Raw genomic sequence first — 27,509 nt, 5'->3', positions numbered from 1 at the left:
AGACCCAGTTCCAAATCAACCCCTTGGCCTTTCCTCCACTCATCATTCACCCTCCCCTATATTGTTCATGTTCCTGCAAGCCACTGTCTTTGGTAGTGCTGTCCTGGACTCCGAAATCCAATTCAAGTTTGGGTAAGTGGCTACCAGTGTAGGCTCAAAACCGAGGGCTTGCAAATCATCTGGCGTAGTGAAAAAGTAAGCAACATGCCGGAGCAAGGAACTTAAAAATATTTGTTTAAGCATAGGACATAATGTAGTAATGTACAGCTATGCCTATAGATATAAAGTCGCATACCATAGTTGTAAAGTCTTGAATCTCACATGAAATGTGTGATTGTGCAATTTAATGAATTTAGGCTAGCCTCTATAAAGCTACAGTGGGGAAAAAAAGTATTTAGTCAGCCACCAATTGTGCAAGTTCTCCCACTTAAAAAGATGAGAGAGGCCTGTAATTTTCATCATAGGTACACGTCAACAATGACAGACAAAATGAGAAAAAATAATCCAGAAAATCACATTGTAGGATTTTTTATGAATTTATTTGCAAATTATGGTGGAAAATAAGTATTTGGTCAATAACAAAAGTTTCTCAATACTTTGTTATATACCCTTTGTTGGCAATGACACAGGTCAAACGTTTTCTGTAAGTCTTCACAAGGTTTTCACACACTGTTGCTGGTATTTTGGCCCATTCCTCCATGCAGATCTCCTCTAGAGCAGTGATGTTTTGGGGCTGTCGCTGGGCAACACGGACTTTCAACTCCCTCCAAAGATTTTCTATGGGGTTGAGATCTGGAGACTGGCTAGGCCACTCCAGGACCTTGAAATGATTCTTACGAAGCCACTCCTTCGTTGCCCGGGCGGTGTGTTTGGGATCATTGTCATGCTGAAAGACCCAGCCACGTTTCATCTTCAATGCCCTTGCTGATGGAAGGAGGTTTTCACTCAAAATCTCACGATACATGGCCCAATTCATTCTTTCCTTTACACGGATCAGTCGTCCTGGTCCCTTTGCAGAAAAACAGCCCCAAAGCATGATGTTTCCACCCCCATGCTTCACAGTAGGTATGGTGTTCTTTGGATGCAACTCAGCATTCTTTGTCCTCCAAACACGACGAGTTGAGTTTTTACCAAAAAGTTATATTTTGGTTTCATCTGACCATATGACATTCTCCCAATCCTCTTCTGGATCATCCAAATGCACTCTAGCAAACTTCAGACGGGCCTGGACATGTACTAGCTTAAGCAGGGGGACACGTCTGGCACTGCAGGATTTGAGTCCCTGGCGGCGTAGTGTGTTACTGATGGTAGGCTTTGTTACTTTGGTCCCAGCTCTCTGCAGGTCATTCACTAGGTCCCCCCGTGTGGTTCTGGGATTTTTGCTCACCGTTCTTGTGATCATTTTGACCCCACAGGGTGAGATCTTGCGTGGAGCCCCAGATCGAGGGAGATTATCAGTGGTCTTGTATTTCTTCCATTTCCTAATAATTGCTCCCACAGTTGATTTCTTCAAACCAAGCTGCTTACCTATTGCAGATTCAGTCTTCCCAGCCTGGTGCAGGTCTACAATTTTGTTTCTGGTGTCCTTTGACAGCTCTTTGGTCTTGGCCATAGTGGAGTTTGGAGTGTGACTGTTTGAGGTTGTGGACAGGTGTCTTTTATACTGATATCAAGTTCAAACAGGTGCCATTAATACAGGTAACGAGTGGAGGACAGAGGAGCCTCTTAAAGAAGAAGTTACAGGTCTGTGAGAGCCAGAAATCTTGCTTGTTTGTAGGTGACCAAATACTTATTTTCCACCATAATTTGCAAATTAATTCATAAAAAATCCTACAATGTGATTTTCTGGAGAGAAAAAATCTCAATTTGTCTGTCATAGTTGACGTGTACCTATGATGAAAATTACAGGTCTCTCTCATCTTTTTAAGTGGGAGAACTTGCACAATTGGTGGCTGACTAAATGCTTTTTTTCCCCACTGTATATGAAGTTGGTCTATTCATACATGTATGCTGTAGTTCTTTATTTTGAGCACAAATTGATTGTCAATGCTCACTGGAGCTAAACAGATGAAAATGATGTAGGCCTAGCTTAAGTCTCCTTGTGAGTGAATAATTGTCTTACTTCTGTTGCAGATAGCTTATTAGACTATTCTTCAGAGGATGTCTAAGTATTCCTAAGGGCCATATACACCTCGCTAGACTGTTTGTCCTCTGCCAGTGATTGGCACCCCTCCCCACAAGAAAAGCGACGGTGACTCAAAACTGAGGGAGAGGGGGAATGGGCCTAAGAGGACGACGTTTGGTGTCAATGCTAGGGCTGGCATAATTACCGTATAACCGGGAAACCGATAGTTTGGATGAAGACCGTCATGAAAATAAAATAACAGTTAAAATGTTTTTCCAAAAAACAGTTGGCTGAAGACAGGACGGCCTGGCATTCGTGCGGTTGAGTCCGTTTCTGCCCTAACATGGACTCTCAAAAACGTGATTCAACTTTGTTGCTCCTTGCTGAAACAAGCAAATGAGTCTTCGGTTGCCTAGGCAATGTTGTCTTGGCTGTGTGCTTAGGGTTGTTGTCCTGTTGGAAGGTGAACCTTTTCCCCAGTCTGAGGTCCTGAGCACTCTGGAGCAGGTTTTCATCAAGGATCTCTCTGTACTTTGCTCCGTTCATCTTTCCCTCGATCCTGACTAGTGTCCCAGTCTCTGCCGCTGAAAAACATCCCCACAGCATGATGCTGCCACCACCATGCTTCACCGTAGGGATGGTGCCAGGTTTCCTCCAGACGTGACGCTTGGCATGCAGGCCAAAGAGTTCAATCTTGGTTTCATCAGACCAGATAATCTAGTTTATCATGGTCTGAGAGTCCTTTAGGTGCCTTTTGGCAAACTCCATGCAGGCTGTCATGTGCCTTTTTCTGAGGAGTGGCTTCCGTCTGGCCACTCTACCATAAATTGATTGATTGGTGGAGTGCTGCAGAGAAGGTTGTCCTTCTGGAAGATTCTCCCATCTTCACAGAGGAACTCTAGAGATCTGTCAGAGTGACCATCGGGTTCTTGGTCACCTCCCTGACCAAGGCCCTTCTCCCCCGATTGCTCAGTTTGGGCGGGCGGCCAGCTCTAGGAAGAGTCTTGGTGGTTCCAAACTTCTTCCATTTAAGAATGATGGAGGCCATTGTGTTCTTGTGGACCTTCAATCCTGCAGAAATGTTTTGGTATCCTTCCCCAGATCTATGACTCGACACAATCCTGTCTCGGCGCTCTAGGGACAATTCCTTCGACCTCATGGCTTGATTTTTGCTCTGACATACACTGTCATCTGTGGGACCTAATATAGACAGGTATGTGCCTTTCCAAATCATGTCCAATTTATTGAATACTTATATAAATAAGGTATTTCCATTTTGTTTAAAAATAAATTGCAAACATTTCTAAAAATCTGTTTTCGCTTTGTCATTATGGTGAATTGTGTGTAGATTGATGAGTAAAACATTTAATTTAATCAATTTTAGAATAAGGCTGTAATGTAACAAAATGTGGAAAAAGTTAAGGGGTCTGAATACTTTCCGAATGCACTGTAATGTCTCCGCCATCATTTCCTATGACCGAAAAAAGCTTCTGGACATCAGAACAGTGATCACTAACCTCGATTTGGAAGACAATTTCTACTTCAGCGAGTCAGCAGCTCTGGACGTTCTATTTATTCCGGTCCAGACCCTAATCCCAGGACTTGAAAGAGGAAGCGACGGTGCAAGAGAGGCAGACGAGCCGGCATCCTGACGAGACTACGTTGGCGAGCAAACAAACCGCCTGTACCCGCCGTTCTATTGGCGAACATATAGTCACTAAAGAACAAACTGGACGAGCTTCGTTCCAGACTATCCTATCAACGGGACCTGAAGAACTGTTATATTCAATGTTTCGTGGCAGAACAAGGACATGGATAATATACATCTCACTGGTTTTTCCATGCATCGTCAAGACCGTCTCTCTTTGTTAACAACCGCTGGTGCGCGATCTCTAATGTCAAGGAAGTCTTGAGTTTTTGCTTGCCTGAGTTAGAATACCTCATGATAAGCTACAGACTAAACTATTTACCAAGAGAGTTTTCATCAAAACAACAGCTCAGAGATGAACAGGTTAACATGGTCCATACACACACCAACACAGTCGTGAAGAAGGCACGACAATTCCTCTTACCCCTCAGGAGGCTGAAAAGATTTGGCATGGGCCTTCAGATCCTCAAAAGGTTATACAGCTGCACCATTGAGAGCATCTTGACTGGCTGCATCACCGCTTTGTATGGCAACTGCTTGGCATCCGACCGCAAGGCGCTACAGAGGGTAGTGCGTATGGCCCATTACATCACTGGGGCCGAGTTTGCTGCCATCCAGGACCTCTATACCAGACGGTGTCCGAGGAAGGCCCTAAAAATTGCAAAAGACTCCACCCACCCAAGTCATAGACTATTCTCTCTGTTACCGCACAGCAATCGGTACTGATGCACCAAGTCTGGAACCAACAGGACCCTGAACAGCTTCTACCCTAAAAGCCTGACTGCTAAATAGTTAACCGAATAGCTACCTGGACTATCTGCATTGACCCATTTTGCATTAACTCTTATGACTCATTGCACACTGCTGCTACTTTACCACTACCTATATGTACATATCTACCTTAATTAACTCGTACCCCTGCACATCGTCTCGGTACTGGCACCCCGTGTATATAGCCAAGTTATCGTTACTCATTGTGTATTTATTCCTTGTTTAATAATTTTTAAAAAATTTCTCTGCATTGCTGGAAAGGGCCTGCATTTCACTGTTAGTCTACACCTGTTGTTTTCGAAGCATCTGACAAATAACATTTGCGATCTACTTATTGCTAACCTTTCTGTCTTAGTCCCCATTTTAATTAATTTCACCTTTTAGGAATTCCCTCTAGGCTAACTGAGACCGATAGAGAGGCTCGAGAGCCTAAAATCATGTACCATAACTGTAAATATACCTGTACTGGTCTAATTGTTAAGTGAACACTTTGTTTGCAAACCAAAGGCTGTCTACCTATTCACAGGGCACAGGTTCACCCACTGAACAACGTTTTCCTTTCCTTAGCTCATATTTTCTAGGTCAATTGCTTGTTTATTTTACTATGCTATGGCTCATGGGAATTTACATCTGATTGAATTGTCATGGTTTGAATTGGCTTCTTGGCAGAAACAATGCATCTTTCACAGCGTAATTTCGCCATGTTTCCCACCACCCTATGTGCTGCATGTTAAAATAAGCTCATATGAATATGAACAAAGGCGGAACCCATCATACCCAACAGTAATTGTTCAGTGTCCTCTGCTTCTACCAGAACAGGTTGCACTTGAATTTCAATTCCATTCCTACTCATGAAGACGTTTCTCATTTATTTTTCTCCTCAAGTGCCTGAGTTGTGCCCATTGGCTGACAGCCCTCCATTTCATATGATGACAATAGTTTTGACAAAGACCTTTTGTTGCCGTTGTTATGTTGCTGGATGTCACATATGCACAATCACTGATAAAGGCTGTGGCATGCAAAGAAACGTCCTTGACCGTGTCTTGGCCTATCCTTCAGCATTCATGCGAGAATCAAATGGATGATGCGTTTTTGTTTTGCGTCGTTTCCATCTGAAAAACTTGGTATTGAATAAGAATACAATGTAATGCAAGGTCTAGTTCCATTAAACATAAATGTAAAAAATTTTCCCCTTAAGAGTGTTTATGGAAAGCTGAAGGCCTGTCAGTCACTGATTATTAAATATTGAGCAGAGATCTCAACTTTTTTTGCCTTTCTGCTGCATTTTACAAAACTATTCCTACTCATCAGTGACTCATTCAAGGGTTTTTCTTTATTTGTACTATTTTCTACATTGTAGAATAATAGTGAAGACATAAAAACTATGAAATGACACATGGAATCATGTAGTAACCAAAAAAGTGTTAAACAAATCCAAATATATTTTATATTTGAGATTCTACAAATAGCCACCCTTTGCCTTGATGACAGCTTTGCACACTCTAGGCATTCTCTCAACCAGCTTCATGAGGTAGTCACCTAGAATGCATTTCAAATAACAGGTGTGCCTTCTTAAAAGTTAATTTGTGGAATTTCTTTCCTTCTTAATGCGTTTGAGCCAATCAGTTGTGTTGTGACAAGGTAGGGCGAGTATACAGAAGATAGCCCTATTTGGTAAAAGACCAAGTCCATATTATGGCAAGAACAGCTCAAATAAGCAAAGAGAAACAACGGTCCATCATTACTTTAAGATATGAAGGTCAGTCAATACGGAACATTTCAAGAAATGTAAAGTTTCTTCAAGTGCAGTTGCAAAAACCATCAAGCGCTATGATGAAACTGGCTCTCATGAGGACCGCCACAGGAAAGGAAGACCCAAAGTTACCTCTGCTGCAGAGGATAAGTTCATTAGAGTTACCAGCCTCAGAAATTGCAGCCCAAATAAATGCTTCTCAGAGTTCAAGTAACAGACACATCTCAACATCAACTTTTCAGAGGAGAGTGTGTGAATCAGACCTTCATTGTCAAGAATTCAGCCGAGGCTGCCCCTCCTTGCTCAAGCAGGTTTCGGCGTTCGTCGTCACCGGCTTACTAGCCACTACCGCTCCATTTATCATCACTCCATTTGTCTTGTCTTGTCAATCACACACACCTGGTACTCATTCCCTCATTAGTCTGTGTATAAGTGTTCCCTCTGCCCCCTTGTCCTTTGTGAGTGATTGTTCATTGTGAGAGTGAGTAGCTCGGTCGAGCTACTCTTTCCTTGTATGTAGCCAAGGTGGATTTTTCCCTTGTGCTAGTTTCGTTTTGACGCTTGCTGCGCTTTATTCATGTACACTGAATAAACTCTGGATTTCGGTGTTTTACCTCCTGCGCCTAACTCCGTCATTCACACCTCATCACATTCATGGTCGAATTGCTGCAAAGAAACCACTACTAAAGGACACCAATAAGAAGAAGAGACAAGCTTGGGCCAAGAAACACGAGCAATGGACATTAGACCGGTGGATATGTGTGCTTTGTTCTGGAGTCCAAATTTGAGATTTATGGTTCCAACCGCTGTGTCTTTGTGAGACGCGACGTGGGTGAACGGATGATCTCCTCGTGTATTTTCCACCGTAAATCATTGAGGAGGAGATGTTATGGTGTGGGGGTGCTTTGCTGGTGACACTGTCTGTGATTTATTTAGAATTCAAGGCACGCTTAACCAGCATGGCTACCACAGCATTCTGCAGCGATACGCCATCCCATCTGGTTTGGGCTTAGAGGGACTATCATTTGTTTTTCAACAGGACAATGACCCAACACCCTTCCAGGCTGTGTAAGGGCTATTTGACCAAGAAGGAGAGTGATGGAGTGCTGCATCAGATGACCTGGCCTCCACATTCCCCCGACCTCAACCAAATTGAGATGGTTTGGGATGAATCAGACCGCAGAGGGAAGGAAAAGCAGCCAACAAGTGCTCAGAATATGTGGGAACTCCTTCAAGACTGTAGGAAAAGCATTCCAGGTGAAGCTGGTTGATAGAATGCCAAGAGTGTGCAAAGCTGTCATCAAGGCAAAGGGTGGCTATTTGAAGAATCTAAAATATAAAATATATATAGATTTGTTTAACACTTTTTGGTTACTACATGATTCCATATGTGTTATTTCATCATTTTGATGTCTTCACTATCATTCTACAATGTAGAAAATAGTAAAAATAAAGGGACACCCTTGAATGAGTAGGTGTTCTAAAACTTTTGACCGGTAGTGTATATTTCAGGCTCCTTTTGCCAGGGCCTGTGCTGGAGCAGTCTATATCTTTATCTTGTGGAGAATCGCCTCTTGCTGTTTACTTGTGTAGGCTGTGAGGTTGTACATAGGTTTTAAAAATGGATTGGGCAAAACAAATTAGATCTTCACTTGGTTTTCACACTGTTAGTTCCATCACTGATATGCTAGCCTTGTGGATTGCTTTTGAGCTGGAAGTTCTTGGAAGTCTGGGTTCTACATTTCAATTATTGAAAATATGGCCAATTTAGGCCTAGTCTATTTAACAAACTTTGGTCCACAGCAGGCCGGGCCTTCATAATGATCCTTGACTTCTTAGATGTTGGTTTCAACTCTGGGCCGTCAAAGCATACGTTTACTTTTGAAAAAGAAAATATGATCTGTCCATAATGGAATGGATAATATTAGGAATATTTAACTGAACTGGTGATGTTGTTGCTACTAGGGATGGGCACGAGTTCTCGATTCAAGATTTGTATTAGATTGCTGAAAATCAAATACAAGTACTTGAAATGTACAAATACAACTATTGAGCAGGTTAAATGTATAAGCGCTGACCAAATGTGAAACCGTAAGATTTAATGTGGAGTATGTCAAATGCAGTGAAAAGATTTAGTTTTCAGTTTTGTATCAGAACAAGTAATTGGAACACATGCAAGTACTCAACATTTATTTTATATAGCCTATACCCGAACACAGACATTATTTCTAATGCCCATCCCTAGTTGCTACACATAACATAATTAGTTCAGCCAGAATTGAGAGATCACACAATAATTTACAAGGTTCCACATTAAACTCTTGAGTCCAAATTACCTTCAAGTCATGATGTGCAATAGATGCCACCGGGTGAGCATGGAGCAGCATTTTAGTCATTCTTAGTGGGACTAAAAGTTAGAAAAAATTTCAACCTAGTAAAGCTGACATCTCCTTTCCTTTTGAGTTGTCAAGAGGTGTCTCGTTGCTCCTCTATAAAAGCCAACAAAGGCCTTTTACACGTGGATAAACAGGAGACATCTAATGTGGATCGGCGTGTGGAGAGAATGTGTAAATATATCTTCAAATGCATTCTGGTGTGTGTTGTTTTCTCTCCCCCCGTTGCGGGGGTGTTGGGTTGTCATAAAGCACTGCTCCTCTGTCGACTGATCAATATGTTGCTACTGTTTCCTTTTCAGAGGAGAAGACACAGCTGGTTCTAAATGTCGACAAACAGCTTGAAGAAGTCAGAGAGTTGGTACGTCTTTGATCAGTAATTTCCGCTCTTCCCATTTTCTAAATAATGAATTTGGAAAAGGAAACAAGACAATTTCACCGCAGAACGCAGACAATGGCACCTGTGTAATCCTAACGGTGACTTGACACACAAGCACTTCACGTGGCGGATGGCTGCTCAGCGTGATAATGACGTGATCACATTAGAGATAATTTGCTTTTAAGTGACATATCTGTGACACATTTCAAGCAATTATTTGGAGGGAGTCTTCACGTCATGTTTAAAAATGTGAAGGAAGTGAACTAACGTGTAAATTCTAGACGTATTTGTGTTATTATGTCATCTTGATAAGGCTTCTCCAAATCCCTCTCAGAAAGTCTTGTCTCCGTGTACCTCTAATGTACTCTATATGACACTGTTGTGCCTCAACATGTCTTTAAAATGAAGGGTCTTCAAATTGATTGTATCTTATTTTCCAAACTGCCTTTCTGTCATAACTTTTTTTAATCATTGATGAATGACACGAAGAAGAGCAGTCAACACTGAAACAGATTAAAGTTAACGCTGCTGAAGTAGCTCATGTTAAGAAGTTTTGCTAGCGTTGATTTCAGTTTAATCTTCAGAATCTCTTGATGTTTTTCAAAGACTCTTGTGCTACACCATTTTGGTATAATTTCATTACATCTAGCATGTGTATATATAAATTAATTTCAACACAAACACTTTTCAACACTTTTTCATTTCACTTTCAGTGTAGTCACTACATACTAAACAGCTACTTACTCAACAGTATAGTGTGTGATAGGTTGAGTTTAACAACAGTTTTTCATTGTAAATCTGTTTTTACATATTTCTACAATAATTGTAGGCTATACAATTATAATTACACAGTTTACACCTACTTTGTTGTAGCCAATTTGGCCAGTATAATGTCCGTTTTAATCATTGAATGGTGAATTAACTGGTTGATTGCTGGATCTAGATGGAGCAGATGGATCTGGAGGTGCGTGAGATCCCCATCCAGAGCAGAGGCATGTACCAGAGCAGACTGAAGAGCTACAAGGGGGAGATGGAGAAGCTGGAGAAAGACTTTGTGAGTACCCCACCATACTGTAACACCTCATTTGTCTCAGTATATAGCTACACATATACTCACGGTATCCATAACGCAAATCCCAACTTCCATTTTTAGTCTTCACTCCACCTGGAGAATAGCGTTAGTGATACACTACATGACCAAAAGTATGTGGACACCTGCTCGTCGAACATCTCATTCCGAAATCATGGGCATTAATATGGAGTTGGTCCCCCCTTTGCTGCTATAACAGCCTCCACTCTTCTGGGAAGGCTTTCCACTAGATTGGGGCAGGTAGTGTTCTCCTGGCATCTGCCAAACCCAGATCCGTCCGTCGGGCTGCCAGATGGTGAAGCGTGATTCATCACTCCAGAGAACGCGTTTCCACTGCTCCAGAGTCCAGTGGCGGCAAGCTTTACACCACTCTAGCCGTCGCTTGTGTGCGGCTGCTCGGCCATGGAAACCCATTTCATGAAGCTCCCGACAAACAGTTATTGTGCTGATGTTGCTTCCAGAGGCAGTTTGGAACTCGGTAGTGAGTGTTGCAACCGAGGACAGATGTTTTTACGCGGTACGCGCTTCAGCACTCGGCTGTCCCGTTCTGTGAGCTTGTGTGGCCTACCACTTTGCGGCTGAGCCGTTGTTGCTTCTAGACGTTTCCACTTACAGTTGACCGGGACAGCTCTAGCAGGGCAGAAATTTGGCGAACTGACTTGTTGGAAAGGTAGCATCCTATGACTGTGCCATGTTGAAAGTCACTGAGCTCTTCAGTAAGGCCATTCTACTGCCAATGTTTGTCTATGGAGATTGCATGGCTGTGCGCTCAATTTTATACACCTGTCAGCAACGGGTGTGGCTGAAATGGCTAAATCCACTAGTTTGAAGGGGTGTCCACATACTTTTGGGGAGAACAAGTATTTGATACACTGCCGATTTTTGCAGGTTTTCCTACTTACAAAGCATGTAGAGGTCTGTTATTTTTATCATAGGTACACTTCAACTGTGAGAGACGGAATCTAAAACAAAAATCCAGAAAATCACACTGTATGATTTTTAAGTAATTAATTTGCATTTTTATTGGATGACATAAGTATTTGATACATCAGAAAAGCAGAACTTAATATTTGGTACAGAAACCTTTGTTTGCAATTACAGAGATCATACAATTCCTGTAGGTCTTGACCAGGTTTGCACACACTGCAGCAGGGATTTTGGCCCACTCCTCCATACAGACCTTCTCCAGATCCTTCAGGTTTCGGGGCTGTCGCTGGGCAATACGGACTTTCAGCTCCCTCCAAAGATTTTCTATTGGGTTCAGGTCTGGAGACTGGCTAGGCCACTCCAGGACCTTGAGATGCTTCTTACGGAGCCACTCCTTAGTTGCCCTGGCTGTGTGTTTCGGGACGTTGTCATGCTGGAAGACCCGGCCACAACCCATCTTCAATGCTCTTACTGAGGGAAGGAGGTTGTTGGCCAAGATCTCGCGATACATTGCCCCATCCATCCTCCCCTCAATACGGTGCAGTCGTCCTGTCCTCTTTGCAGAAAAGCATCCCCAAAGAATTATGTTTCCACCTCCATGCTTCACAGTTGGAATGGTGTTCTTGGGGTTGTACTCATCCTTCTTCTTCCTCCAAAAATTGACCGTCATCTTGAACTTCTTCCATTTTCTAATAATTGCGCCAAAAGTTGTTGCCTTCTCACCAAGCTGCTTGCATATTGTTCTGTAGCCCATCCCAGCCTTGTGCAGGTCTACAATTGTATCCCTGATGTCCTTACACAGCTCTCTGGTCTTGGCTATTGTGGAGAGGTTGGAGTCTGTTTGATTGAGTGTGTGGACAGGTGTCTTTTATACAGGTAACGAGTTCAAACAGGTGCAGTTAATACAGGTAATGAGTGGAGAACAGGAGGTCTTCTTAAATAAAAAACTAACAGGTCTGTGAGAGCCGGAATTCTTACTGGTTGGTAGGTGATCAAATACTTATGTCATGCAATAAAATGCAAATTAATTACTTAAAAATCATACAATGTGATTTTCTGGATTTTTGTTTTAGATTCCATCTCTCACAGTTGAAGTGTACATATGATAAAAATTACAGACCTCTACATGCTTTGTAAGTAGGAAAACCTGCAAAATCGGCAGTGTATCAAATACTTGTTCTCCCCACTGTATAGTGTACCTTTTTGTATTTGTAACACATCCTCTTATGCATATACTTACACGCACGTACAGTAAGTACCCGTAAAACTTCAATTAATATCCCAGGTTTTTATATGCTTCAATCAATGAACACAACCAGCGTTAATTAGAGACAGGATTCTATTTAAGCCAGGCGTCTATTTCCTTAATGTACACAGCTAAATATTCTAACGAGCGCAAACAAAATTAAACTAATTGTAAAGACAGGCAATCCAACTCATACATTTTTACAAGTATAGGTAGTTGCTACTGAATGTCACTTTTGGTGAGTTTGGACACTTACAAGCGAAATGTGAATGAGAGACATTGTGCAAATGAACAAAGTTTTGACGCATGCCTGTCTGAAGTAAGAACAGTACTGGCTCCGGAGCAGCATGTGTACACGCTGTGTTTGTGTGGAGTCGCTAGGGCAACGGGCCTGCCAGCTCTGCTCAGAGAATAGGGGGGAGGAGCAGACGGGCCAAGAACGGAGAGGAGAAAAAATAAGCGCAAGAAAATCAAGATAACTCATCCAAAGCGCTTTGACTTCTCAAATACGTCAGAAAGCTATCACTATATAATGCCCTGTCTCCTTATTAATTCAGCCACTTACTTAGCTAACTAGCAAGTTAAACCAAATACACAGCTGGACTTTCTACCATTGTGCTTTTTACAAACAAACACGTGACTGGCTCAACTGTTCTGGGTAACTACGGTAAGCTTCATAATGTACACTGAACAAAAATATAAACGGAACATGTAAAGTGTAGGTCCCATGTTTCATGAGCTGAAATAAATGATCCCAGAAATGTTCTATATGCACCAAAAGCTTATCTCTCTCAAATGTTGTGCACACATTTGTTTATCACTGTTAGTGAGCATTTCTCCTTTGCCAAGATAATCCATCCACCTGACAGGTGTAGCATATTAAGAAGCTGATTAAACAGCATGATCATGACACAGGTGCACATGAAGGTCTGTACACACTTTCTGGAAACTGAAAATGTCCCAGTTCTTCCATGGCCTGCATACTCACCAGACATGTCACACATTGAGCATGTTTGGGATGCTCTGGATCAACAGCGTGTTCCAGTTCCCGCCAATATCCAGAAACTTTGCACAGCCATTGAATAGGAGTGGGACAACATGCCAAAGGCCACAATCAACAGCCTGATCTACTCTAGGTGAATGAGATGTCACGCTGCATGAGGCAAATGGTGGTCACACCAGATACTGACTGGTTTACTTATCCACGCATCTACTTTATCTGTGACCAACAGATGCATATCTGTGTTCCCAGTCATGTGAAATCCATAGATTAGGGCCTAATTTATTTATTTAAATTGACTGATTTCCTTGTATGAACTGTAACTCAGTAAAATCTTTGAAATTGTTGCATGTTGTGTTTTATATTTTTGCTCAGTATAATATTATGTGACCGGTGAAATGAAGAACACAATCTGCTTTATCTCCTAACGTATTGCTCAAGTTGACTGCAGGTATTAGTTTAAGTAGCTACAAATATGACAATTTTATTGAAAAACTTCAAATAAATAGTTTTGACCAAATTGATGGTATTGAAAACCCATCCCGTGGCTTTTTCCAAATACCCCAGTATACGGTATACCGCCCAAACCTAATTCTCCCCCCGGACAAACGTTGAATACTAAAGTGAGACCATGAGATCTTGTTGGTACTTGAGCCGACCATGTCAAACCAAACCGTCTCATCCAAGGCAATGATGTTGCTCTCCTTTACCTTCTTTTGCTCAATCTTTACAGTACTCACTGAAGTTAACTCGTAAACAGTTCATTTAGACCCGTTGTTTATTTGAAACAGGTGTTTATTTGCTGAAATGTGTGCAAATGCCCAGCTATTAAAAGAGGACAGGTTGCTATTTGAGACATTTAATTGAAGTTTTACAGTATGTTTGTTTGTGTGCTTGTGTGTGTACGGTAAGTGAATGCAGGAACTTGCACACTCATTATAAACAGGCAAAGTTGTGAGCATACGTACACCCTCTCACATACGCTCACACTTTCTCAAACAGACACACACTCGTGCACAAACACACACTCGTGCACAAACACAAACTCGGACTAAAACTGAAGGTCAGTGGCGAGTCCACTGTGGATCATTTTTTAGGGCTGTTTTTGAAATCCCAAGTATCATCCGTAGAGAGCAGGCTTGTGTTGATGCTACAGAACATAGCCTTGTTTAGTAATTCATAAACCACACCTGTCTATCTAGAACCCCCCCATCCTACGCATATCAAACCTTAATGAGATGCCAAGTGTTTTAACTTTAAAGTCACTTGCTCTTAACTCATATTTTTAGGCTCCCTGTTTTACTTTCTAACATTACTCCCATTAGACACAAGCATTGTATTAAGGCGCCCTCTTAGCCCCCTTAATCAAGGTTAAGATCCTCAGGTTTACATTTGGGGATTGTGTTGCTTTGAGTACGGTGCTTCTGAATTCTCTCTCTCTCTCAGCTTCCTTATGGTTTCATTTACCTGTGTAACTTCTGTCTGCATCGTTCCACTTGATACTTGTGAGGATATTTAGCCTTTCATTTTCCAAGAGGTGGATTAAAAGGTAAAACTAAACAGGAGGTGTTTTTGATATCAATTGCTTCATGGTAAAAGCACCTACCAACATGATCCGAAATATTAAACAAACAAGCAAGCTAAACTGAGAAATATCAGGTGCTAGTGATCTGTTGCTCCACTCCTGAAAGTCTGGTAGCTCTCAGATCACAGAGGAGATCTCTAGTCTTTGAGAGGGCTCGCTTTCCTCGCCGTGGGCATTTAATTGGCTGATGATTAATCTTTAGCTTCCTTCTCGACACTTGCCGTGGTTAATTATCTAGCAATTAACACCTGCTGTGTCGAATATTACGGCTTTTGTCTGTGTTACGGTCTTCGGAGCGCATGCTATTAGATGCGAGGAGTCCCTTTTGTCACCTTATAGCCGACATTCTCATACATTAAGAATGAAGGAGAAGAGAGTGGAGAAAGTCTAGGGCAGTGGATTCCAAATTGTTCTTAGTCACATACATTTCTGACAAAAATATAAAGGCCTAGTCACATACCCTTAAGACAAAAATATAAAGGCCTAGTCACATACCCTTAAGACAAAAATATATAGGTCTAGTCACATACCCTTAAGACAAAAATATAAAGGCCTAGTCACATACCCTTAAGACAAAAATATATAGGTCTAGTCACATACCCTTAAGACAAAAATATATAGGCCTAGTCACATACCCTTAAGACAAAAATATATAGGCCTAGTCACATAGACTTCTGACAAAAAAAGATGTCTGTGCCAGAAACCTGTGTATAATTATCTATACTACACTAAAAGTAAATATTTGTTTGATAGTGGAATCCGATTAAGGGTGGCCTTATACCAAGCGCAACACTGTGTAATTTATGTGCTTTTTAATAATTATGGATAAACTAGATAAAACCAACTTTAGTATTGCTTTTCATCTCGGTTCACTTACGATTGGGGAGCTGTGTCCTCCCCAGCCTGTGTGAAATCCTGTTATGTTGATAGTCTCCTGAGTGGCGCAGTGGTCTAAGGCACTGCATCGCAGTGCTAGCTGTGCCACTAGAGATCCTGGTTCGAATCCAGGCTCTGTCGTAGCCGGCCGTGACCGGGAGACCCATGGGGCGGCGCGCAATTGGCCCAGCGTCGTCCAGGGTAGGGGAGGGAATGGCCGGCAGGGATGTAGCTCAGTTGATAGAGCATGGTGTTTGCAACGCCAGGGTTCGATTCCCACAGGGGGTATGAAAAAATAATAATGTAAGTCGCTCTGGATAAGAGCGTCTGCTAAATGACGTAAATGTAAAATGTAAATGTTGCTCTAAATGTTTTTTTTTTTAGGGCAAAGGTAATGTGCATTTAAAGCAGGACATCCCACTTTCACTCAGGCTCCATTTCTAGTTCCCGGTGAAGCTGATGAGTTCTCCCAAAGCTGGTGCTTCCACTTCAGATGAGCACACGACACCCAGCTCTAAAGAGTGCCAGCCTGCGAAAAAGGCCATCATCTCTATTTTTCATAAAAAAACACAGTCTTTTTTGTGCTTCCCGAGGAAATAAAGGCCTCCTTTCTCCCCCGTTCTGGCTCCCTAGGGTGTCTCCCCCTTAACCCCTTCTATCATCCTCTCATTCACCCGCGGTTTGAAGTGTTCACGCCACCAACTTGCCAGATTGAGCCCCACTATTTTATGACAGACTGGGCCAAGCCTGACCCCAATAACCCGTCCATTTTTCCAGACGGATGCTAAAAAAAGAGTGCACGTTATCAGACCGACATCCCGAAGGTGCTTTTGCGATTTGTTTGCTGGTTGACAGCTTCATTTTGATAATAGAGGGACAAGGGATCTTAAAAGCCAGAGGACCCCTACAGAGGGGCCTTGCATCAGCCAAAGGGGATGCTGGCGCAACCGAACCCCCCCCCCCCAAATAAAAAAAAACGAGGGGGAAAAAACTGTTTGATAGAGGAGATGCGTTTAAGTCGGGGAAAGCAGAATGCCATGCCTCTTAGCGATGCCTTTGATCAGGCAGAAGAGAGGCCTAATGGAGGCCTAATTTAATGAAACCTATCGGGTAAACAGACCCTCCATCTTCAAAGGTAGCGCCAAAGTTTTTTTCCACCACCGGGAGGCTAGGTCCACAGACATCTGTTGAGTCACTCTAAATGCACTCGACATCTATTTTGGCTGAGTTCAGACTACATGGGCTGTTGGTGACAACTGAGAGATGGTTATAATACATTTATAAACCGTAGATATTTGAGTGTTGAGGATAGTGTTTTCCCTTGAAAAGTGGCTATGAACTAAAATGCCTCAGCGGGTAGCCTATAAGCAGACCAAAAGCTTGACAATGCTTGAGTGCCACATTTTCAATACTTTAGGTTTGTGAATATAATTTGAGAATATAGCTTTTCTACCTTTTGGGATTCCACTGTGCCAAAGTGTCCAACATGAACTTACTAGAGAAGCTGTCTTCCCTCTTTGCTGACACCAGATGGTGATATTGCTCTAGGAATCCAGGCCTCGTTGAGTTATCTGGTAGAGGTGAGATTGATAAGCACACATGCCGATCGGAAGAGTTTCTCCTGGATATATGGAGACCTGCTAAAAGAGCTTCTTATCACTGTGGTTGCCTCTGACCTTGTCTCTTCTGTGAAACTGTGAAACTTGGAGATGGAAGTAGAGAATAGTTTGTTGACTTGCAGGTCCTATACTTAGAAATCCTAAAGACATTGTTTGTGGATGTGTGCCGGTGTATTTCATCCCTTTAATGAAATTGTCAATCCAAACTTGAAAAATGCTATTTCCTGATCTTGGCCGCAATCATTTTCCTCACTTATTTACTGTTCTTAAAATGTCAGTGCTTTCTATTCCACCTTTTAATTGTACAAAAAAAAAGTGTGTATGGTATATTACAGCAGTGAAATGGAAAGATTCTGGTTCAAATGGTAGGTTTAGTAAAAGTCATTCAATCTCTTTGGTTTACAAAATATCCTTTTGTAAAGTTGATCTTGGTTGAACAACCGCTTTTAACAATTGTCAATTATAGAATGAATCACACGTTTTTCTAACTAGAAAATGTAAAATATATTTATTTTAAAGTATGAATACTGATGCATATTTTGCTGGAATTATTAATTAAGCGTCATAATAATATTTCACCTGTTTTGTGAGGTAATTACTTGCTCTCTAATCTTTTGATATTTGTGCTGCTCTGCAGAGTTTGAAGCATCCATAAGTTCAACAGTCCCTTTGCAGTGGATTTTACAGTGAGGAGGCAAGACAACCTAGATCTGTTTTTCTTGCCCAGTTTATGGCACTGGTCGAGCGTGACCAACACCTTTTAGACTGAATGGCTTCAAGTCTCTATCCAGGGAGATAATTAATGCAATTCTGAAGCGTTTACGGAGTCAACCAGCCTTGAAATATTGAACAAAATATGAACCTGATACAGTCAGATGAATAGAATAAAAAGCTTCTGCACTGATCCCATATGTGTAAATTTTTTTTTTTCATATTTCAGAGTGTCTTAAGTGATTATTAATGACCTTCAAGTGGAAAAATGTATAATTCAATGAAAATGTGTTCTATGTTAGGGCAACTATTGAATTCCGCAGCTTTGCAGTGAGCATCTTGGGCGCTTTAGTATATTCTCTAAAGGGGGAAAATGCCTCCGATCAAATGCAAGACAAAAACTATGGCAACCTGGAAATGATTTGGCCTTGCTTTTAACATGGATGAACAATTTGCAAATGCCTCTCTGTACTGTCCATTGTGTATCAGTGAGCATAGTTCAGGTCATCTCGATTGGTGTGTCGACTGAATCAGGTCTGCCTGAAGTTACCCAGGGCTCTACGCTGACATTTTTTACAAGTATATCACTGGGGCCGAACTCCCTGCCATCCAGGACCTCTATACCAGGCGGTGTCAGAGGAAGGCCTTAAAAATGTTCAAAAACTCGAGCCACCCAAGTCATACTGTTCTCTTTGCTACTGCACGACAAGCCAACATGCACCAAGTCTGGAACCAACAGGACCCTGAACAGCTTCTACCCCCAAGCCATAAGACTAAATAGTTAGTCCGAGTAGCTATTGGTTGACTATCTGCATTGATCCTTTTTGCACTAACTTTGACTCATCACATGCGCTGCTGCTACTGTTTATTATCTATCCTGTTGCCTAGCTACTTTTCCCCTACCCACAGTGGGCTCCAAAATTACTGGCACCCCTGACTGGCAATGCACAAACAATACTTTAAAAAAATATAAACAATATAATTATAGAGAGAAACTCAAAATACCAGCATGTGAGAAATACTGTACTTTAATAATGTTTCAATGGAACCAACCAAAATCATACTATTATTTAATACATAATAAATGTCACCAAAATCAAGGTTTCATAATTATTGGCATTCCTCATTTAGTACTTAGTGCAACCACCTCTGGCAAGGATAACAGCATGGAGTCTTTTCCTGTAATGTTTGACAAGGTTAAGGAACAAATTTGGAGGGATTTTGGACCATTCCTCTATGCAGATCCTTTCAAGATCCTTCATATTCTTGGGTTTGCGCTTACCAACTGCCCTCTTCAACTCAGCCCACAGATTAGATTGGATTGAGGTCCGGCTACTGAGATGGCCATGGCAGAACATTGATTTTGTTGTCACAGAACCATTTCTGTGTGGATCTTGAGGTATGTTTTGGGTCATTGTCTTGTTATAAATTCCACCTACGGCCAAGCCCCAGCCTTCTGGCAGAGAAAACCAGATTGTCAGTCACAATTGCCTGATACTTGGTGGAGTTCATTATGCCATCAATCTTAACCATTGCCCCTGGACCTCTGGAATTAAAACAGCCCCAAATCATCACTAACCCACCACCATATTTCACCGTGGGCATGAGGTGCCTCTCCTTGTATGCATCTCTGTTTCGACGCCAAACATGCCGAGGCTGTATCTGACCAAAACTTTCAATTTTGGTCTCATCTGACCAGAGCACCTTCTTCCAGTCATAATTTAAATGACGTTTGGTAAACTCCAAGCGCTTGCGTCTGTGTCTTGGGGTCAGAAAGGGCTTTCTTCTGGCAACCCTTCCAAAGAGCCTGTGGTTGTAGGGGTGGCATCTGATGGTGCTTTTTGAAACCTGGTGAACCCAAGACGCCACCAATGCCTGCAATTCTTTCACAGTGATTCTTGGGGATTTTGTTGCTTCTCTCACCATCCTCCTCCCTATCCTGGGGGGCAAAATGCATTTGCGTCCTCTACCCGTGAGGTTTTCAACTGTTCCATATCTTTTTATTTTTTAAATAATTGCCCTGGCAGTGCTCAGTGGTATATTCAATCGTTTGTGGATCTTCTTGTAGCCATTACCAGATTTATGAAGGTCTACGACCATCTGTCTCTTTTGAACTGCCAGTTCTTTTGTTTTCTTCATGGTGTTGGATGAGAAAGGGATATTGTATGTGTGTTACCTCATTTTTATACCCTAGTGAAACAGGAACTGATGTAATGGTTCAATATAGTTAATTAAGACTTAAACTGAAATAAGTGGAATTTAATTCCTGGTTTAATTTTGGTAGATGTTATTTACAATAATCTTTAAGGATGCCATTAATTGTGAAACCTTGATTTGGAGGACATTGATTTTTAATTAAATCAATAAATGATTTTTGGTGGGTTCCATTGGAACATTAATATAGTACACTATTTCTCACATGTTGGTATTTTCAGATTCTCTATAATTATATTGTTTGTCTTTTTTTAAGTATTGTTTGTGCATTTCCAGACAGGGGTGCCAGTCATTTTGGAGCCCACTGTATATGTACATACAGTTGAAGTCGGAAGTTTACATACACCTTAGCCAAATACATTTAAACTCAGTTTTTCACAATTCCTGACATTTAATCCAAGTAAAAATTCCCTGTTTTAGGTCAGTTAGGATCACCAATTTATTTTAAGAATGTGAAATGTCAGAATAACAGTAGAGAGATTTATTTCAGCTTTTATTTCTTTCATCACATTCCCAGTGGGTCAGAAGTTTACATACACTCAATTAGTATTTGGTAGCATTGCCTTTAAATTGTTGAACTTGGGTCAAACGTTTCGGGTAGCCTTCCACAAGCTTCCCACAATAAGTTGGGTGAATTGTAGCCCATTCCTCCTGACAGAGCTGGTGTAACTGAGTCAGGTTTGTAGGCCTCCTTGCTCGCACACGCTTTTACAGTTCTGCACACACATTTTCTATAGGATTGAGGTCAGGGCTTTGTGATGGACACTTTGTTGTCCTTAAGCCATTTTGCCCCAACCTTGGAAGTATGCTTGGGGTCATTGTCCATTTGGAAGACCCATTTGCGACCAAGCTTTAACTTCCTGACTGATGTCTTGAGATGTTGCTTCAATATATCCACATAATTGTCCTTCCTCATGATGCCATCTATTTTGTGAAGTGCACCAGTCCCTCCTGCAGCAAAGCACCCCCACAGCATGATGCTGCTACCCCCGTGCTTCACGGTTGGGATGGTGTTCTTTGGCTTGCAAGCACTCCCTTTTTCCTCCAAACATAACGATGGTCATTATGGCCAAACAGTTCTATTTTTGTTTCATCAGACCAGAGGACATTTCTCCAAAAAGTACGATCTTTGTCCCCATGTGCAGTTGCAAACCGTAGTCTGGCTTTTTTATGGCTGTTTTGGAGCAGTGGCTTCTTCCTTGCTGAGCGGCCTTTCAGGTTATGACGATATAGGACTTGTTTTACTGTGGATATAGATACTTTTGTACCAGTTTCCTCCAGCATCTTCACAAGGTCCTTTGATGTTGTTCTGGGATTGATTTGCACTTTTCGCACCAAAGTACGTTCATCTCTAGGAGAACGCGTCTCCTTCCTGAGCGGTATGACGGCTGCGTGGTCCCATGGTGTTTATACTTGCGTATTATTGTTAGTACAGATGAACGTGGTACCTTCAGGCGTTTGGAAATTGCTCCCAAGGATGAACCAGACTTGTGGAGTTCTACAAAAAATAATTCTGAGGTCTCAGCTGATATCTTTTAATTTTCCCAGGATGTCAAGCAAAGAGGCACTGAGTTTGAAGGTAGGCCTTGAAATACATCCACGGCCCGGGATAGAACCAGGGTCGCCTCTAGCACTGCGATGAAGTGCCTTAGACCGCTGCACCACTCGGGAGGCCCACCAGTGTAAAATGTTTTATTTGTGAATTTAGTCTTCTAATGTAAGTATAAACGTAAAGCTTACTTTCATATAATAATAAAAATGCTTAATGGTAGTATATGGGATATTGTCTTAGTCTGGGGTGGAGAGAATGCAATACATGATCTTGTGTACAGTACAAATCACATTATTTAGTCATTATTGATGGAGCACCTCCTCTGAGTAGGAATTCGGCTGTTTGATAAGGTTTGAATGCTAAGCAACCAGCATACACGTTGTTTAAATTACAACAGACCAACATACAGTCATGTCCAAAATTATTGGCACCCTCGAGAAAGATGAGCAAAAAAGACTATAAATTAAATAATACAAATACAGAGCTAAATTGTATGCACACATTATTTTTGAAAATTATATTTTATACTAAGACATTTGCTCAGAGAAAAATGATTGGTTTAACAAATAGTACTTTTTTTTTTCTCAAAAAAAGGTAGGGGTCAAAATTACTGTCACCCCTTTTTTAAATACCTTTCAATACCTCACCCTGCAAGGATAATGGCACTGAGCCTTTTCTCAAATGTTTTATGAGATTGGAGAACACATTAGACCGTTCCTCCATACAGAATCTTTCCAGATCCTTGATATCCTTCATATGCGCTTATGGACTGCCCTATTCAATTCAAACCACATGTTTTCAATGGGGTTCATGTCTGGAGACTGAGAATGTTGATTTTGTGGTCAATTAACAATTTATTTGTGAAAGGTCAATGTATGCTTGTGGTTGTCTTGCTGGAAGATCCAATGCTGCCGAGTTTCAGCCTCCTGGCAGAGGCAGCTAGGTTTTTGGCAAAAATGTCCTGGTACTGGGTATAGTTCACTTGACCTTAACCATGGCACCAGGACCAGTGGAAGCAAAATAGCCTCAAAAAATTAACGATCCAACACCATATGTTACAATAGGTATGGGGTTATTTTATGCATATGTATAATTGTTTTGACGCAAAACCCACCACTGGTATGTGTAGCCAAAGAGCTCTATTGTCATGTCATCCAACAAATGTAAATGCCTGGTAAACGGCATTGGCACTTGGATTAGAACCGGTGCTATGGTCAGATGACATGAATATATAACTCTTTAGCCAAGCGCACCAGTGGTGGGTTTTGCATCGAAAGAAATATGCATATGCAAAACAAAAAACAAAACATTTGTTTTATTTGAAAAAAATTGTGGTTTAGTTGACCCAGGTCAGCCAGTCAGCTGCCTGCCCCTCTCCCAGCCTATAGTTGCTCGATTGATGTTCCGTCAACTTCTGGTGAATCTTTGTTTTAATTTTAAATCTTTGTTTTAATTTTAACTTTCTACCTGTGATGTACTAGACGACTTGCGCAAGATTGATGATTAAAAAAAAATATCCACTGGGGCTGATTTGCTTGATCCTTACTTGCTGCAGCTTTCCACTCTTCTGATTTGCAGAATCTTTAACACACTTTTTTTACCTTACAATTATTTCTGGTACTATCCCCAGGGTCTGGAATGCGGCCCATATACTCCCTCTTCACAAAGGTGGAGACCCTTGTGACCAAAATAAATATCGCCCCATTTCCAAATTCTAGAATCCTTGCTAAATACGCAATTTAGATCCTTTTTAACTATGAAATGTATTCTGAATGTACATCAGTCATGCCAGACCAGGTATTAGCACTTCACAGCCCTTTTTTTATTGAGCTATCTAAAGCCTTCGACACTGGATCACTCATTACTTATTCAGAGGCTTTCATAAATTGGCCTGGACCAAGCTTGTTGGAAAATTATTTAAAGGACAGAATGCAGTGTGTATTTACTGATGGCGTTAAATCAGGTTTTCGGGACACATCTAAGGGTGTCCCACAGGGATCGATTCTTGGTCTGGTTCTTTTCACTATTTACGTTTTTTATTTATTATTTTTTTATTTAACCTTTATTTAACTAGGCAAGTCAGTTAAGAACAAATTCTTATTTACAATGACGGCCTACCCCGGCCAAACCCGGACGACAATGGGCCAATTGTGCGCCGCCCTATGGGACTACCAATCATGGCCGGATTGTGATACAGACTGGAATCGAACCAGGGTCTGTAGTGACGCCTCTAGCACTGGGATGCAGTGCCTTAGAACGCTGTGCCACTCGGGAGTACTTTAGCAATATTGGTTTATCTGTAAAAATATATATACTTTCACCTGTATGCAGATGACACTGTGGTATATGCTATTGCCCCCACAGCTGACCAAGTTCTGTCAGAGCTTTAATCTGCCTTTATTGCCCTGTAGAAAGGATTTGTTTAACTGAAATTGGTACTTAATGCAGGTAAAAGAAAGTATATGTTATTTTCCAAATCATGTAAAAATATATCCGATGATTTATGCATACGTACTTTGGATGGTGCCCTCATTGATCGTGTACCCACTTATAAATATCTGGGCATCTGGAATGACGAAAAGCCCTTGAATGTTTAGGTACAACTACTGGAGAGCTCTTCTTTGTCTACACCCATTCAGCATCGTTCACACCCTCTAAAGCCCCACCCATCTCTTTAAGGATTCACACGTGAGGCTATGTACTAAACAACCAAAGATTTCAAGACTAAAGGCTGGTTTATACTACGGGTGTGTTCGTAAATTTAATCTGGAGTGCCAGAGTTAGCGCAGAGCGCACTCTGGGCATTCGTAAACTCAGAGCGTTGTCAGATTGTCCGTTCGTAAATTCAGAGAGTTTCGCTCTCGGAGTGTTCAGAGCGCCCACTGGACGCTCTGGCCGAGGAGTAGGATTAATCAGACTGTTCTGACCTAACAGCAGCAGTCAAGCACCCAAGCTAACTGGCTAATGTTGGCTAGCTTGCTAGCTACTTCCAGACACAAATGAGAGAATACCTCACGCTGACCATTTTACTCGCCCAAGCAGAGCTGGCTAGGCTGTTTTTATGTTATCCAGAGCATTGGTGACTGCAACTGTGCTGCTGGCAACAATTTAATTACGCGTTTTTGCCAACGTTTACTGACTCGGCCATATTCAATGGGTGTTGAGCGTTTGTAAATTCGTCAGTTATTCTGCGCTCCGGCACACTCAGACGAGAGTGCTCTGAAATTGGAATAGATAGCCAGAGCGAATATACCAGCTACATCTATCGACAGTTGTCGCAGTGACATCATAAACATTCTATTGAAATGGTTACTTGCATAGTGGAGTCTTTTGTTAATACATGTACAGTGGGGGAAAAAAGTATTTAGTCAGCCACCAATTGTGCAAGTTCTCCCACTTAAAAAGATGAGAGAGGCCTGTAATTTTCATCATAGGTACACGTCAACTATGACAGACAAATTGAGGAAAATAAATCCAGAAAATCACATTGTAGGATTTTTAATGAATTTATTTGCAAATGATGGTTGAAAATAAGTATTTGGTCACCTACAAACAAGCAAGATTTCTGGCTCTCACAGACCTGTAACTTCTTCTTTAAGAGGCTCCTCTGTCCTCCACTCATTACCTGTATTAATGGCACCTGTTTGAACTTGTTATCAGTATAAAAGACACCTGTCCACAACCTCAAACAGTCACACTCCAAACTCCACTATGGCCAAGACCAAAGAGCTGTCAAAGGACACCAGAAACAAAATTGTAGACCTGCACCAGGCTGGGAAGACTGAATCTGCAATAGGTAAGCAGCTTGGTTTGAAGAAATCAACTGTGGGAGCAATTATTAGGAAATGGAAGACATACAAGACCACTGATAATCTCCCTCGATCTGGGGCTCCACGCAAGATCTCACCCGTGGGGTCAAAATGATCACAAGAACAGTGAGCAAAAATCCCAGAACCACACGGGGGGACCTAGTGAATGACCTGCAGAGAGCTGGGACCAAAGTAACAAAGCCTACCATCAGTAACACACTACGCCGCCAGGGACTCAAATCCTGCAGTGCCAGACGTGTCCCCCTGCTTAAGCCAGTACATGTCCAGGCCCGTCTGAAGTTTGCTAGAGTGCATTTGGATGATCCAGAAGAGGATTGGGAGAATGTCATATGGTCAGATGAAACCAAAATATAACTTTTTGGTAAAAACTCAATTTGTCGTGTTTGGAGAACAAAGAATGCTGAGTTGCATCCAAAGAACACCATACCTACTGTGAAGCATGGGGATGGAAACATCATGCTTTGGGGCTGTTTTTCTGCAAAGGGACCAGGACGACTGATCCGTGTAAAGGAAAGAATGAATGGGGCCATGTATTGTGAGATTTTGAGTGAAAACCTCCTTCCATCAGCAAGGGCATTGAAGATGAAACGTGGCTGGGTCTTTCAGCATGACAATGATCCCAAACACACCGCCCGGGCAACGAAGGAGTGGCTTTGTAAGAAGCATTTCAAGGTCCTGGAGTGGCCTAGCCAGTCTCCAGATCTCAACCCCATAGAAAATCTTTGGAGGGAGTTGAAAGTCCGTGTTGCCCAGCGACAGCCCCAAAACATCACTGCTCTAGAGGAGATCTGCATGGAGGAATGGGCCAAAATACCAGCAACAGTGTGTAAAAACCTTGTGAAGACTTACAGAAAACGTTTGACCTGTGTCATTGCCAACAAAGGGTATGTAACAAAGTATTGAGAAACTTTTGTTATTGACCAAATACTTATTTTCCACCATAATTTGCAAATAAATTCATAAAAAATCCTACAATGTGATTTTCTGGATTTTCTTTTCTCATTTTGTCTGTCATAGTTGACGTGTACCTATGATGAAAATTACAGGCCTCTTTCATCTTTTTAAGTGGGATAACTTGCACAATTGGTGGCTGACTAAATACTTTTTTTCCCCACTGTAGGTAGCTAGCTAGCTAAACAATAAACCATGATCCCAACTCCTAACATTACTACCCTGCATGAATCTGCAGGTAGCTATACAACCAGGTTCAATGTTAGCTAGCTAACATTAGGCTATAACTAGCAATGCAAATGGCTCTGAGATATGAATAATATAACTACACAGATCATACACGTAACATTAGCTAGCGAGCCAGCCAGCTAACGTTAGCTAGCTACCTAACAGTACACTTTAACTTGAAATGAAAACAAATATCTTAAAATGTAGCTAGTTAGACTATCTTACCCTTATACATGGATGGACGCTTCTCCCTCTCTGTCACGGATGCCATGGTTGCCCTTAGTTTGAAGATGTAATCCGGAGACAGGTGTTTAATACAACAGCCTTCTGTGTGTTCTCTTTTCGACTCCGTCTTTATATTTGCAATCAAATGCCAGAATTTTCTCCATCTCCTTAGCTATCATACTTTAATTCCACCGTGCATTCCGCTGATTTCAAAACTCGGTCCTCCAGAAAGTGGAGAACAACACTTATGCAGTTCTACTACGGGATATCTTTCAAAAAAGCCACTTTAGAAAGGATGACCTACACATACTGACCAGCTCATGTTATAGACAGAAGCGTGCTACATGGCAGACCAGTCCGCACTCATCTCTCGGCATGTCCAGCCC

At 41.7% G+C, this 27,509-nt stretch overlaps 1 protein-coding gene across 2 annotated transcripts in view; it reads left to right on the top strand.

Moving 5' to 3' along the window:
- LOC311100671 (vesicle transport through interaction with t-SNAREs homolog 1A-like) overlaps positions 1–27,509 on the top strand; it is a 184,895-nt gene that overhangs the window by 1,621 nt on the left and 155,765 nt on the right. For both annotated transcript variants that reach the window (XM_084141608.1, XM_084141609.1), the window contains exons 2-3: positions 8,993–9,051; positions 10,013–10,123. In XM_084141608.1, coding sequence (XP_083997734.1) covers positions 8,993–9,051; positions 10,013–10,123 — 170 coding nt within the window. The remainder of the gene's footprint in view (positions 1–8,992; positions 9,052–10,012; positions 10,124–27,509) is intronic.

Source organism: Coregonus lavaretus (assembly GCF_964263955.1).
Source record: "Coregonus lavaretus genome assembly, chromosome: 25".
In the NCBI taxonomy this organism is placed as follows: domain Eukaryota; kingdom Metazoa; phylum Chordata; class Actinopteri; order Salmoniformes; family Salmonidae; genus Coregonus; species Coregonus lavaretus.
The sequence above is the reverse complement of the archived record's forward strand: the minus strand, read 5'-3'. Positions and strand labels throughout refer to the sequence as shown.